The sequence below is a fragment of the Rhinichthys klamathensis genome, unplaced genomic scaffold (genome assembly GCF_029890125.1).
Source record: "Rhinichthys klamathensis goyatoka isolate OS25496 unplaced genomic scaffold, OSU_Roscu_1.1 h1tg000549l_1, whole genome shotgun sequence".
In the NCBI taxonomy this organism is placed as follows: Eukaryota; Metazoa; Chordata; class Actinopteri; order Cypriniformes; family Leuciscidae; genus Rhinichthys; species Rhinichthys klamathensis.
This window is the reverse complement of record NW_026607020.1, coordinates 724,183-740,054: the sequence shown is the minus strand read 5'-3', so window position 1 is coordinate 740,054 and position 15,872 is coordinate 724,183. Positions and strand designations below refer to the sequence as shown.

The following is a 15,872-nucleotide window of genomic DNA, read 5'->3' as shown; positions in this document are numbered from 1 at the left end:
GCAAAACATACAGAGATTACATTTTTTTATGACATACAACTTGTATACAATGTACAAAATGTATTAACAATATGTTCAATGTCATCAGAATACAAATGAGAAAAGAACAATGAGCTGGAAACTAAAATAAAAAAATAAAAAAGATAAAGAAGAAAAACATGAAGGAAAGATATTTATCTATACACCAGTTACACTGTACAAATTGTTTCATGTTATTACATTTTCATAAAGAAAAGTTTCGTAAGAAATGTTAGGTAATGTAGGGTCCAACATTTTAAAGTTGAGACACAGATATATAAAAGCATACTTTAAAAGCTTTTTTTGTAAACTAAAAATAAAAATGTATTTGCATCCGTTATGTTAACAGCATCATATTTCTGTCGTAAGACCAGCTGATGGACACCGTGCTGCGTTGTCATGGGAACATCCCACGTTGTCTTTAGTTGCTCCCTTCATCAAGTGCGTTCCACACGGCTGCCTAACAGCACACTAGAGCCTTTGCTCACTCCAAAGGGGCTCTAATATCTGCCCTTCGAAGGGAGTATGGCATAGGGAAGCTCACGAGCAATAAGCACGTCTCAGCCGGGTCCGTCACTTATTTGGTTCCCCTGGAAACATTTCCGTTGTGGTCTGTGTTATTTGCAGCGCGTTTTCTGTATTTGGTTGTGTTGTGAACTTTTGCAGCGCGTTTCCTTATTTGGAGCACACGTGTGTTGTGAAACTGATGAAGATGTTTTTTTCTATTTGCACGCGTGTTTTTCTATTTGCATGTGTTTTTTTCTATTTGCATGCGTTTTTTTCTATTTGCACACGTTTTTCTCTATTTGCATGTGTTTGCTTCAGTTGCAGCGCGTTGAGCTGTCTCGGCCACCGTACTTGTCTAGCATTATTACAGTTCCTTGTGATAGTTGGTTGTATGTTTTTTGTTTATGTATTGAATTAAAGTCTCCTATATCTCCTTCGTCATGCGCTTTATTATTTTTTGAAAACATACATATTATGGAATATACTTACGTGCAAATTGAATATAATGTTTTCAGACACTTAAAACTAATTGTTATTTGCAATGAAATGAAAATGTATAATAGTTTAAATTTATATTAAATGCAATTAGTTGAGCTTTTCAACCCACTTAAGTAAATCTTTATATGTACTTTCAAAAATATTTCTATTGGCTTTGAAATTTACAGCTGAATGCACTGAAATATACAGCCATTTGTACTTACAAGCTTTAAGGATAAACAAATGCATTTATATATAATTAAGTACATTTGTAACAATGTCCTTTAGTTAAAGCACACCTTATTTCTTTTCTTTTTTCAGACTTCCATAATCAATTCTTGTAATGTCTTATTTGAGGTATAAATATATTTTTCACATGAAAATCCTTCAATTGGTGTGACTTTTCAACAACATATACTAGGGATGCTAACGATTAATGACGATAATTTAAATAAAACTTATGGATGGGATGGGACGCCATTAGAAGGCGTAGTTTTGAGGCGGGAAAACAAGTCCAGCAGACACACGAGGGGGGAAAATGAAGCGAGCGCACCGTAGTTACATATTCTAAGTGTATTAATGTCTTCAAGCCATGCAATGGATTAGGTATAGCCGTTTATTTTGAAGCATAATTAACCAAGGGTCCAAAAAAACACTCTAAACATGTAATTTTACTGAACATAAGAACTTATTGTGTAAACTCCACAATAAAAGTACATAGAATAAAGAACAAGTAATAAGATCCTGGTGGATGAGTGATGATCTTCCAGAGCTGTTTCAGCTTTAGATCCTATTATATGGCGCACAGTAAATCAAGACCTGTCAATCTGAGCGATCGATCCAATCCAAGCGCGCTCCGGCTGTAAAACAGTGTCCGATTGGCCTCTACACATGGTCCCACCCACTATTCCCACTCACCACACCCGAGATCAGGTTGCCATTGGTTGAACTTTGAAATGACGTTGGCTTGGGAGGAAAAATCGTAATTGGGTCACTTGAACCATGTAATGCAAATGCGGACTTTATAACGCCCCGCTTTGGATCTAAGAGGTTAAGTTTAACGATTAATCAATTAATTGATGGTTAATTTAAACAATGATTGACTATGGGAATTTATGTAAATTGATATTCCAGTTTTAATATCAATTTCCATTATTTAAAAAGATGTAGTTATGCATGTTGGTGATTAATGTAATTCTGGCTTTAAACAAACTATTCTAAACATAGATCTTGCTTTTTTGACACTATTATGCTGTGCAGAAAACAGAACACAGCCACCTCAAAATACTTTTAAAATAGTTTTTTGGATGATATAAAAGCACACCATGCCTTACACATGGGACAGACTGGTGAATGTGTGCATATTCTTTAAAGGTGCTGTAAGCGATTTCTGAGAAACGCTGTAGAAAGTGGATCGGAACGAGCAGTACAACATACTTGTAGCCAATCAGCAGTAGGGGGCGTGTCCACTCATGATGGAGAGATGAGAGAGCCAATCAGCAATAGGGGGCGTGTCCACTCATGATGGGGGAGATGAGAGAGCCAATCAGCTGTAGGGGCGTGTCCACTCATGATGGGGGAGATGAGAGAACCAATCAGCTGTAGGGGGCGTGTCCACTCATGATGGGGGAGATGAGAGAGCCAATCAGCAGTAGGGGGCGTGTCCACTCATGATGGGGAGATGAGAGAGCCAATCAGCAGTAGGGGGCGTGTCCACTCATGATGGGGGAGATGAGAGAGCCAATCAGCTGTAGGGGGCGTGTCCACTCATGATGGGGGAGATGAGAGAGCCAATCAGCAGTAGGGGGCGTGTCCACTCATGATGGGGAGATGAGAGAGCCAATCAGCAGTAGGGGGCGTGTCCACTCATGATGGGAGAGATGAGAGAGCCAATCAGCTGTAGGGGCTAGGGTTGGGTATCGGTTGGGTTTTATCCGATACCAGTACCTACTCGGTATTTTTTAAACGGTTCCGGTGCCTAAACGGTTCTTGAAACGGGACTTAAGAAAACGAAACCGCACACACTTTATCAAAAAATAATACCCTTTTATTTACAGGGCCAAACTGGACACAATATTAGCTTAAATCTTTAAACAATATAAATACAAATAATAATAAAACCAATATAAAATTAAAATTAACATTTACATAATATAAAATAAAACAATATTGTATCAAACAATGTAATAATATTGGAGATTAATAGAGATTACTAGCAGGCAGAGCTGTCAACTCTCACGCATTGACCGTGAGACTCACGCAATTGACCCTTTTCACACGCTCTCACGCACGCCACACATCCATTTTCTCACGCAGAGAAAAATCGCGGACAAAGAGGACACTGACACCGACAGACAAGGTTACTTTTGATATGGAACAAATCCACAGCTGTCAGATTCTGTCAATATTTTTACGAGATTCACACAATAAATGTGACATGTGAAATGTGACAGATCGCTGTAGCGCGTCAGTTCAAAAGGCACGTGAAACAGCAGCCTACAAATACAAACCCACTGCTTCTTAGCTACGCAGCGTTGAGTGAACCTATGAAAGAGAACATCTCTGGTTACTGGTGTAACCTATGTTCTCTCAATAGGGAACGAGACGCTGCCAAGCTCCTCGCGCTGCCGACCAGCTTCCTTTTTCGGCAAAGAAATCTGAGGAGCAGATGGCGCGCGTGCGCGCCAACATAATATGACGACGTAAGTGTGTCGAGGCGGCGCCCGCGCCATCAGCCAATGAATTGGCTTGATTCTATATGGATTCAGACTATCGGCACACCCAGAGGGCGTTCTGACGCGTAATTTTACATGGGGGAGATGAGAGAGCCAATCAGCAGTAGGGGCGTGTCCACTCATGATGGGGAGATGAGAGAGCCAATCAGCTGTAGGGGCGTGTCCACTCATGATGGGGGAGGAGAGAGAGTGAGCAAGAGTGAGATTTGAAGAAAGACAGATGGCTGAGACATTATAAAAGAGAAAAGGTCAGAGGAATAGCAATGGAAAAAGGTTTATGATCAGGCAAGAGCTTTAGGACCCGCATTAATATTAGAAATGCTTTCCAACGCTGTGGAGACCGAAGACTGAAAGCAGCTAGTAAGAGCTGTGCAGGTAAACCTCACTCCCCTGGCCTCAAGAGGTGCGAGAGCAACTGACGGTCTTGTTAGTACGCCTGCCTCCCATGCCGGAAACGCTAGTTCGAATCCCGCTCGGAGCACTACGAGTAGAACCGGAGGGGTTATACATGAGTAACATTGGTTTTGCTGTGTTTCACAGAATCAAGATATGCTGTGGTTGTAATGTTAGCTATAGTAACATGAGTGTCATTGTTTGTCTGGAGCCGCTGTGCTGCTGCTGGTGACTAACAATAAACTCTTGCTTGGATATACCCTTGTGTACTGTATGTTCATTTTTTGTTTGTTCATCTTGGCTTTATTTTTCACAAAGCATTATTTTGCTTCGCTTCTGCTGTGATAAAGAAACATCCACTCTTGCATTGCGTGTTCGTGCATTTTGGGGGCGGAGCAATGAAGGGAGGGGTGTGTTTGTTTGGGTTGATTTCAAATACCAACAGTGTTTCTCCGAAATCACTTACTGCACCTTTAATCATCAGCCAAAATATATTTAAAACTGCATGCAAATATTCAATATATTTTAAAGCAGATGTTTTGTTACACACTGAATTATGTCATAGTTTTTGCAATCAGGTTCAAGTTTTTGACTGTGCAAAGTCTTCAGTGAGATTGATGTGGTTGTGTTTAATCAGAGTGTCTATGTTAAAATTGTGGATTCTTATTTTGGGCCCCTTTCTCTTTCTTTTAATAAAATGGTGTTCTACGTTCAAATTGCTTTAACTTTGACTAGTACGTTGCAAGGATGATTTCTGTGTGGTCGGCTGTGTATATCAGTGTTCTTCTGAGTGTGTGTTTGCACACATGCTGTAATTAAAGCTACATGTGATGAATGTGTTGTGATGTGGCAACATATTCTTCATACCGTGATCTAATTTAGCTGTCCCCATGGGAGGTTTGTGAGGCAGACTGCACCACACTAATGGATGCTTGCCTTCATTGAATTACAGTGACGTGTGCACATGAACAATGTGCGTAAATGCTGTGTTTTATATAGGCTACCTGCTTGACTTTGTGCTCATGTGAAGAAACATTTTTTTCAATTGACCCTTTTTAATCACCGAGTCCCAGTAGTACTGATCTTTATTGGTCAAAGGCCATAAACAAGTCAGTCAATAGGGGGTCAATGACAAATAAAGAGTGTCTACAAAAAAAGAAAAATCTTTTAGGCATCTAGTTGCTTTTGAAAAAGATTAACACAATAAATTTCCACACAAGTGTACACATCTTAATCATTATTTTCCAAAAAGTATATGGTCCAAGCAGTAAGATGCACAGTCAAACCGCGTTCAAGGTGATGACCAGCAGTTTTCAGATTGCGAAGTGCAGGGGTAAACCAGGGAGACGTGTGTGTGTGTGTGGAAGGTACAAATGTTCTTTTAAGAGGGGCGTGTAAATCAAGAGCAGTGGAAATAGAGGTATTATATTTGACAAGGATATCAAGGGAGCTAGTGTGTTCGGTGATGTCAGAGAGATGTGTGTGTACAGATTCAGAAAACAGTAATGGATTAACAGAATTGAGGTTACGGAAGGTTATGATGGATTTCCCCCTAAGGCGGGGAAGAGTCATTTCACAGTTTAGTTCGATGAAGAGGTGATCAGACAGTCCAATATGAGAACCAAGCACGGAAATATTACAATATTACTTGCAAATCAAATCCAGACTGGACTTCATTAGAGTCCAAAAGGGTCCTCTTAATAACATCATAACATAACATTTTCTGTTTTGTGTTTTTTTCTGCATGTTTCTGCACGCTTTTCACATATTAATATTAAGCAATTGAGCAAATAATAATGAAAATGTATCCCAAAATACTTAAAATGTTTTCCTTTTAAAGATTTTTTTAGCCCCCCCCCCCCTAAAAAAAAAATATTTTTAATTCAGAAATTAAGAACGTCATAGAAAAGGTATATTCAAATCATTGTTCGGTATGTATGCATTGCATTGTTAATTAATTGATTTTTGAATCCGGACACAAAAAAGAAGATCGTCCTGACTCCTGTGTTTGACCCAGGGGTTATCAGACTGATTTCTAGCTTCTCCTGCAGCCTAATATCAAAAAATCTGCTCTGACGTATTATTGATGTTCTCTTCTAGCTGCCTTTTTCACAACCAAATGAAAACCAACAGTCCTGTTTCATTTCCAACCCAGATCGATTGATTGCATTCAGCCACTAGACGAATCAGATTACAAAAGCCTAATTTGATTCTTGTGAGCAGGTACGAACTACTCGAGGACAGCTCAGCTGATTGGTCGAGACAGATGCCTCTCAAAATTAAAACACAAAAAGCCTAGAAGCCGAAAGGAAGTCAAATTTTCTTAATCAAGGCAGTCGAAGAGGAGATGAGACCTGTTTGTGTCTCCTCGTCCCAACAGGACCCTATCATTAGAGAAGAGTACAGGAACTAACCCTCCTCACTCACTAACTAACTCCCCTCAGTATTCAGGACATAATGTTTCCGTTCTGTTCTTTTCTTAATAGTCTTGGAGCTAAATTCAACAAGGAGTTTGATGGAAGTCCATAAAGAGCGCCCGGGGGGTGGGGGGGATAGGTGAAGCTCATTACAGTTGCCATTGCCATTACACAAGATTACTTTGCTTTTGTCACTTACACCTGAATTACACACTATTACAGCTAGTCTTATTTAAACGTAACAAATGTTAGAGTTATCTTATATAGCATTTTAATTTTTATTTTTTCAAGTACATTTCACACATGACATTAAGTAAAGTCCACTGAACTTAGTTAAGTCAAATTAACAAAGTGAATTAGGTAGCCTACATAACAAAAACTTCAACATCAGAAATTCTTTTAAATGTCCAATATAACTAAACATTAAAGAGACCATATGATGATATTTTAAAAGTCCTTATTAGGTCTGTTGGGTGTAATAGGATTGTACTGGGAAAATTAAAATTTGTCATAATTTACTCAGACTCATGTCGTTCCTTGCTGAAGCTCAAACGTGCTGCGTAACACTAGAATGAACCTCATTGGTTCTTGCAGAAGCTCAAACGTGCTGTGTAACACTAGAATGAACCTCATTGGTTCTTGCAGAAGCTCAAACGTGCTGTGTAACACTAGAATGAACCTCATTGGTTCTTGCAGAAGCTCAAACGTGCTGCGTAACACTAGAATGAACCTCATTGGTTCTTGCTGAAGCTCAAACGTGCTGCGTAACACTAGAATGAACCTCATTGGTTCTTTCTGAAGCTCAAACGTGCTGCATAACACTAGAATGAACCTCATTGGTTCTTGCAGAAGCTCAAACGTGCTGCGTAACACTAGAATGAACCTCATTGGTTCTTGCTGAAGCTCAAACGTGCTGCGTAACACTAGAATGAACCTCATTGGTTCTTTCTGAAGCTCAAACGTGCTGCATAACACTAGAATGAACCTCATTGGTTCTTGCAGAAGCTCAAACGTGCTGTGTAGCACTAGAATGAACCTCATTGGTTCTTGCAGAAGCTCAAACGTGCTGCGTAACACTAGAATGAACCTCATTGGTTCTTTCTGAAGCTCAAACGTGCTGTGTAGCACTAGAATGAACCTCATTGGTTCTTGCTGAAGCTCAAACGTGCTGTGTAGCACTAGAATGAACCTCATTGGTTCTTGCAGAAGCTCAAACGTGCTGCGTAACACTAGAATGAACCTCATTGGTTCTTTCTGAAGCTCAAACGTGCTGCGTAACACGAGAATGAACCTCATTGGTTCTTGCAGAAGCTCAAACGTGCTGCGTAACACTAGAATGAACCTCATTGGTTCTTGCAGAAGCTCAAACGTGCTGCGTAACACGAGAATGAACCTCATTGGTTCTTGCAAGTCAAGCAAGATTGAGCTTCTGTTTACAACTGATGTGTGCGTTGATGAATGTTTATATGTGAATAAAAGCCTAAATTAAATATTTTCAATAGATTAATTTTATGATATCTATAAAACTTTTTGAAGCGTCAAAGTGGTAGTTGTCAATGGAGGGACAGAAACCTCTCAGATTTGATTTAAAATATCTTTGTGTTTCGACATTAGGTTGAGTGATGACATTTTTTTCATTTTTGGATGAACTAACCCTTTAACATGCTTTAATGTTCAAAAAACACATGTACAGTGTTTTTCACATACTGTACATTATTGCAACACCTCTATTCCCAGTCTGTCTGAAACGCGCTGATTTCTACAAAGGCCTGGCCTTTCGTTAGAGTCAGTAAGCCAATCCTGTCAATCCATTTCCACACCTCTCTTAACATGTGAAGGCATACATGTTATTCCGCATGCTTCAGTAAGACAAACTGTTCAATCCTCAAAGGACAGTGACATTTGACCAAGGCTTTTGGGGTCAGTTGACCTTGTCCATTGAGCAGTCTATCTCCTCCAGCTGCTGTTCCTTCTCTTTCATGTCTAAAGGAGTGTTGGCTTGACCTGGGGTCCAGTCAGAGATCATTTCACACAAGGACTGGCCAACATTGATGCTTATTATTCTGGCACTCCCAAAAAAAACACTGTCCACTTAGAAAGGGTCCATCCAGTCTGACATGGGAAATGTGTATGTGATTTTTAGGGGCTGATCGGAAATGAATATCATAACAATAGACCTTTATGCAACATAGTGTAACTCATTCAAATAATTCTGCAGCAGTCTTCATCAGAATTCTACAAATGTTTAAAAACCCATTTATACTGTGTGAAAGAAAGAAAAAATTCTATAGTTTCTGAAATTAATTTAAAATGTATTTTATAATTGCCTTTTAACTGTGGAAACGCATCATCAAGGTCTGTGAAAAGGGTCCATGGGAAGGTGTTGTCAATAATTTGTTAACTGGCTGGTTAGAGTAGATCTGCAGCTCATCGGGGCCCCCTGCTGGTGTGGGGCTCTGGGCTAATGTCTGTCTGGGCTACGGTTCATGTGAACGCCTGTACAGTCTGCAGTGGTTTTGAAAGCAATCCAGACTAAGTTTCAGAAGTGAACCGCTATTAAAGACGTATATCATTTGCTTATTAAAGTATAGTGATGGGTGTTTTAAAAGGAATTGTAATTTTAATTCTAAATGGTGTGTGAGTGCGTCATCGTCTTTGTGCTATGATCAGTCCCTTCTGCTTGGTGGTAGTGTAATATTTAGGGATCTAGGCTGCTAAAACAAACATTACAGATTTTGTTCTTGCATCTTGTTCTATTCATTTGAACAATACATTTAAAGGGATAGTTCACATACCTGCCAACTTTTGAGTTTTGCTCGGCGTGAGATTTGTTGACGGGGGGGGGGGCGGGGGGGGGTAGCGACGAGTGAGATTTGTTGACGGGGGGGGGGGGGGGGGGGTAGAGACGAGTGAGATTTGTTGACGGGGGGGGGGGTAGAGACGAGTGAGATTTGTTGACAGGGGGGGGGTGGGTAGAGACGAGTGAGATTTGTTGACGGGGGGGGCGGTCTCGCTCGCGCAAGGTCTCTCGCTCGCTCTACGCGGTTTGGAGCACAATCTCTGTCTCGCATGCACGCTCGCTCTAGATAACGGGAGATTTTTAACGAATTTGCGGTATAACTAGTCGATCACGAGTGGCTCAACAGGTAGATATATAGATAAACTCATCTTCCAGGCATTTGACCGCCCGGGTTGACACTTCAGCGTGAGAAATCGGGAGTGTGGCGTGTGAGCGTGTGAAACCAATCAAATGCGGGTGTCTCACGGCCAATGCGTGAGAGTTGGCAGCTATGAGTTCACCCAAAAATAAAAATTCTGTCAGTAATTACTCACCCTCATGTTGTTCCAACCCCGTAAGACTTTCGTTCATCTTTGGAAAACAAAATAAGATATTTTTGATTAAATCTGAGAGCTGTCTCACTCCTCCATAGGCTTCTAGGTAATTGGAACTTGCCGGCCCAGAAAAGTTATTAAAGACATTGTTAAAATAGTCCAAGTGACTACAGTGGCTCAACCATAAGTTTATCAAGCGACGAGTATACTTTTTGTGCGCAAAAAACCCCCTAAAATAACGACTTTATTAAACTATTCATTTTCTTCTCTGTGGGCCTCGAGTTAGTTCACGGTTCTTTGTTGTACGTCAGAACGTAGGATCACTATTGGCCGACGCTGATTATGAGTGTGATGTAGCGCTGCGCTTTTACACTACGTGAACTCACTCTGAGGCCCACAGAGAAGAAAATGAATAGTTGAATTAAGTCGTTATTTTTGTGTTTTTTTGCGCACAAAAAGTATTCTCGTCGCTTGATAAACTTATGGTTGAGCCACTGTAGTCACTCGACTATTTTAACGATGTCTTTACTAACTTTTCTGGGCCGGCAAGTTTCAATCCCATAGAAGCCTATGGAGGAGTGATCCAGCTCTCAGATTTAATCAAATATATCTTAATTTGTGTTCAGATGATGAACGAAAGTCTTACGGGGTTTGAACAACATGGGGGAGAGTAATTACTGACATAATTTTCATTTTTGGGTGAACTATCCCTTTAACCTGAAGGATTTTCCTATTCTACTGTAGAATGTGCAAAATTATGACTTTAAGATCACTTTAAAATACCATCACTTTATCTTTGTTTATTGACATTCTGTATTGACTGTTGTCCTTTTTATCAGTCTCCTTGGTCTAAGGCTATCTCTCCATCATTTCCTGTTCTTTTGACCTTCATTATCGCTCCTAGGGTGACTGTGGTCTCTCTTTTCCTCCCATTTGTTCTGCCCATTCACATTCATCCCTGTGCGGTGATGATTTGGGCATTCAAAACATAGGTGCAGGGAAACATTTCTCACGCTGAAATGTCCATAAAATTCCTCAGACAAATTTGATAGTCGCACACACAGTTGGCCGTATGGAGGGTTACCTTTGATCGTAGGCAAGTTTTGTACAGGCATTTGTCGTTAACCTAATTCTGATTACCTTTCTCTCTGTTTTTGTGTTTTTAGGGTGTTGATGGAGAGCCTTTCGAATGACAGCCGGGACAGTGGTAATCACAGGTGGAATTCTAGCTACAGTAATCTTACTGTGCATTATCGCTGTACTGTGTTACTGTAGGCTGCAGGTGAGACTCTCTCTGGCTGTCATTTTGCTTCTGTGTCTGTTTTTCTCAGTCTGTCTTGTAGGTATAATGCTGTGTTTTGGTGCCTTCACTTCCTTTAGGAAGTATGACATGGTCTTCTTGTTCTGTAGTTCTTGTTAGATCTCATCCTGTTTTCTGTAAAGAATGTGTCTTCTTGTCACACACACTAACGTCACATCAGAATTGAAAAGTCAGGGAGCGTTATATTTTTCAGATGTATTGTTTTTGTCATTTGAATTGACACTGAAAGAGTCTGCAGTCAAATTGACCAAGTTATATATTCAGAAATAATCTCATAGTGGGAAACAGTGACCAATTTATGTATAAATGAAAATCAGATGGAACTTTGTGAATTTTTTTTTCACTCTTTGTAATGTAATTCAGTTGCAAGAAGTAAGTATACTGTTTCAAACTTTGGTGTCAGTAAGATTTTTTATTTTTTTTTATAAATCTAACCTTTTATTCAGCAAGGACACGTTAAGTTGATCAAAAGTGACAGTTAATATATGTCTAATGTTACAAAAGGGTTTAGGGTTACAAAAGGGTTTTTCCACAAAAATATTGACCAGCACAACCGTTTTAAACATTTATAATAATAATAAATGTTTGTTGAGCAGAAAATCATCAGAATCAATTAGAATGATTTCTGAAGGATCATGTGACTGAAGACTAGAGTAACTTTCCAAAACTTGAGAAGTACTACATTTCCAAAAGGCCAGAAAACAATTGCATTTTTGACCCACTTAAATAGGACTTAAACTAATTAAAGTATTAATTAAAGTATTTATGGTAAACTAAAATATATTTTTACTCTTTCCAAGTCAATTGGTTTCTAAACAATTTCGATTGGATTTTTGGGTGAACTTTGCCTTTAATTCTTTTCAATTTCACATATATATGCTCAGTTCTTTTGTAGAGTTAACCCTTAAACGCATACCTCGGGTCATTATCGGCCTGGGACATCATTCACTACCCTCCCCCTCATTGATTTTTTAAAAATAGACATCAACCTTAGCATTTCTCAATCTATACATGGCAAACAATATAACAAGAAAAAAAAAGAAAAAAAGAATGTCTGTTTTCGTATTAATTTTTGTAAAATTTGTATAGGGTCACACTAGTGACCTGAGGTATGTAATAGTGTAAGTATATTTTTTTCTCCACAACAATAATTGAATCTTTGATGACTGAATAAGTGCAATTCACCTTTATTCCACGAGGCAATTTCTAATACACAACGATGAAGTGATGTTTCACTCATAGTTACTGCAGGCATAAAACAAAAGAATAGGAAGTATCATCAGCGAAACTTGAAATGGCTCAGCGATTTACTGCAGAGCAAGTACTGTTGCAATCAAATATTAGTGTCACTGTCATTTTATGGTGGATCTAGAGAAGAAGCAGTCAGCGATCAAAATATTGATTTTGAAAATGATAGTTTTGAGAATATGTTTGAGATCATGAATATGAGTCAGATGCTGAATGTACTGGGAAATGAGCTCTGGCAAGGACAGCGATGATGGTATAAAACATCAGCTCAAATTGAACCCTTCCAAGCTCAAAAGGTAACGAATTATGCTTTATTTTATTCTTTTGTCATTGTTATTGAAATATCAATGGGGTTTAATCTATTGCGGCATTTAGAGATCCACCCGTGTTAGATATAGATCCGGGTTGGTAAAGACCCAAATATGTAATAATGATTAGTTAAATATTCATGCATTAAAAGGTGAAAATGCGAAGCTGACTCTCTCTCTCTCCTTGCACCCCTCTAGTACTATTGCTGTAAGAAGGAGGAGTCGGAGTCAGAGGAGGAGGAGCCTGACTTCGCCGTCACGTCTCGTCTGCCGCCGGTGCATTCAAATCACAACATCCTGGCGGCCACTGTCCCCACGGCAACCACCCCCAATGGGCCTGCCCTCTTCACGCCCCCGCCGGCACGAAAACTGACACGCTCGCAGACGTACTGTCCGTCCTGTACGCATTACGACCTGCCATTTTACCTGCAGCAGCCTGACAGCCTGCGAAATGGTGGCGAACGCATTAGCTACCGCAGCGTGCATCAGCAGGATTTGGGGATGCCCGCCCCGCTGCCCACTCCTCTGCCCGCCCCGCTGCCCACCCAGCTGCCGATGCCGCTACCCAATTACCACAAACTAAACCTCAGCCGCTCGGTCACCATGAGGGAGATGTTCACGCGAAGCTGCAGCATTAGCACCGACGTGTAGCCAGCCATCCGAACGGTTTATGCTAGATGCTAACGGCTAACTGCGTCAACACAGGCAACAGAGTCAATTCTCATTGAAAAACATAATTCAGCATTCAAGCTCTAGCACTTGCCTGCATAAAAACAATATCCTCTGGAAAACTCCCAGAGTGCCGAGCTTTCAGGAAGACATCCCAGTGTGTTTGTGCGTAACTGGGAACTATAAAGGCAGAAATGGGGTGAGAGCAGAGATCCGGAGCCCCTCTCCCTCCCTCACCCCCTCTGCTTCACTCCTGAATCCCTTTTTTTCTGTTTTCAGTAATTGAAAAGAAGATTCAGAAAATAAAGACACAATGGGACACCTGTTTTTATGCTTTCCTTACATTTGTCTGGGATTAAAAAAAACGTAACAATACACAGAAACGCTTCGAAAATCTTGAATTTTTCAATATACAGTCTGAATTGAAACTTTTGTATTGGTCATTCACGTAGCTCGAGACGTTTTAGCTGGATATTAACTGATATAGCCGCGGACTTTGTTTTAACAAACCAACACATACAGGACAACTTACAAAAAGCCCTAAGCGGCTGCAATAACACTGCTAGATCAAAATGTGACATCAGCAAACAACATGATGTAGGCGTTTGATTTTGAGGTAACGTATGGGATGAGAGGCATTATTTTTTTACTGACAAAAGTTATTGAGTTACCGTGCGTGATTCTAGGTATTTATAGATGTTTTCACGATTACAAACTTTCTTCTGTTTTGGATGTTTAAATTATTTGTTCTTCTTTATTCACATTTCTCCTATCTAAAAAGGTTCAGATTTTTGTTTTACCTGCATTGACATGTTATGATTTCCACTGATTTTTTTTTTTTTTTTTTACAAATCTGGATGTGAGACGGATACAAAGGCTGATTTGATTTCATGGGCTACATTTGCTCTTTCTAAACGCTGCTTGTTGGACTATGAAGAGAACATCTTCAGCCAGAAGGGTTTTCCCTCCCTCTCTCTCTCTCTCTCTCTCTACTGTTCATGCTTACAGAGGCGTCAATTAGCCTATTTCCTGCGTAGTTGATGTGAAAACAAGTGGGGCGTTGCACCGACTTTCTTCTTTTTAAAAATGACGGTGATTATCAAGAATATTTGTTCTGTTTCTAGTTTTGAAAGTGATATTCTTCTCTCTCTGGGTGTGTAGCCGCACACTACAGCCCTGCAGGTGACATTGTGATGATCACCATGTGCTTGTGTTGTGATTTCAATTCTCTCTCCTAGCTCTTCTTTCACTCATTGGGTCCCTTTTCAATCTCACACAGTCTCTCTCTCATACGCGCACACATACACGTTTCAGTGCCTGTTAATACCAACTGTATTATTATTATTATTATTATTTATGAATTGTTTTTGCATCACTACTTTATCACAGTATTTTTGTTTCAGGAATAGGTCAATAATATTGTTTCTTGTTCTAAAGTGATGCCGAAATGTTCCTGTAATTGATAATACAATTAAGAATACTGTGGACAATAAATTGGTTGAAAACTTTTTGGCATGTTTTAAAGTTGAATATGAAGTGAATTTCATAGTTCTCTTACGAGAAGTTCTCACGTATTGCGTAAGCTAGCTTACGCTACGGGAAAGATTAATCTTTTCTGAGAAATTGAAGCCCAAAAATTATCCTATAATTTTTTATCCATTGTCAACGCAGTTCAGTTGCAGCAGACCATGAGCGGGCTAGCTAGCAGCTCATTGGTTCGCTCACAGAGAACTGCTTAAGCCTATGAGGAGACGCGAATGAACTCTCGGCCAATGAGAGTCTGACATGCTCTCATTACGTCAGAGCCCGCCGACACGGGCGTGGTCAGAGAGTATATTACTGGCGTCCTAGGCTGTAAACTCTGATTTTCATCTCTTCAGCGAGGCTACACGCATCTGCTGATCCTGAGAGAAGCCGCCGTCGTCGAAAAGGCAACTCTAGCGAGCGTCTGGGAGACTGAGGAAGCCGGCCGTCTTCGCCACCTTCAGCCGTCCTGCGAGCTAGCGCCATCCGACGGATTTGTATCCTTTTTACAAAAAGCTTCCTGTACATTTTGTTTCTAAAAGAGCCGAGCGTCTTTATAAATGTCTCGTATATCTTCCTGCGGTTCTTGCCGCGCTCCCCTCGAGAATGGAGACCGCCACGTCATCTGCGCTCTCTGCCTCGGATTGGAGCACGCCGAGCTCGCCCTCGCCGATGGCGGCTGCGATCTCTGCGAAGACATGCCGTTGTCGACCCTGCGGGCTCGACTTCAGGCCACTAAAGTTGCTTCCGCGCCGCCTCTGACTTCGCAGCGGAAGAAGAAACGCCGCTCTCAGAGGCCGCCTGAACCCCAGCCAGAAGCGTTCATTCCGCCGGACCCTGTCGCCTCCCGCTCTCCTTCTCCGCCGCTTCCGGACATACAGTTGCCGCCGAGTGGCCGCTCTGTTGCCTCCAACGACGCCGC

General features: G+C 40.6%; 1 protein-coding gene across 2 annotated transcripts in view; it reads left to right on the top strand.

Moving 5' to 3' along the window:
- The window catches only part of fam163ba (family with sequence similarity 163 member B, genome duplicate a), a 29,687-nt gene extending 14,753 nt beyond the window's left edge, over positions 1-14,934 (top strand). Inside the window, exons 2-3 of one of the 2 annotated variants that reach the window (XM_056238974.1) lie at positions 11,047-11,162; positions 12,956-14,934. In XM_056238974.1, coding sequence (XP_056094949.1) covers positions 11,070-11,162; positions 12,956-13,408 — 546 coding nt within the window. In that variant the 5' untranslated portion in view covers positions 11,047-11,069 and the 3' untranslated portion in view covers positions 13,409-14,934. The remainder of the gene's footprint in view (positions 1-11,046; positions 11,163-12,955) is intronic. The other variant, XM_056238973.1, reaches the window with a different exon arrangement.
- The last annotated feature ends 938 nt before the right edge of the window (positions 14,935-15,872 follow it).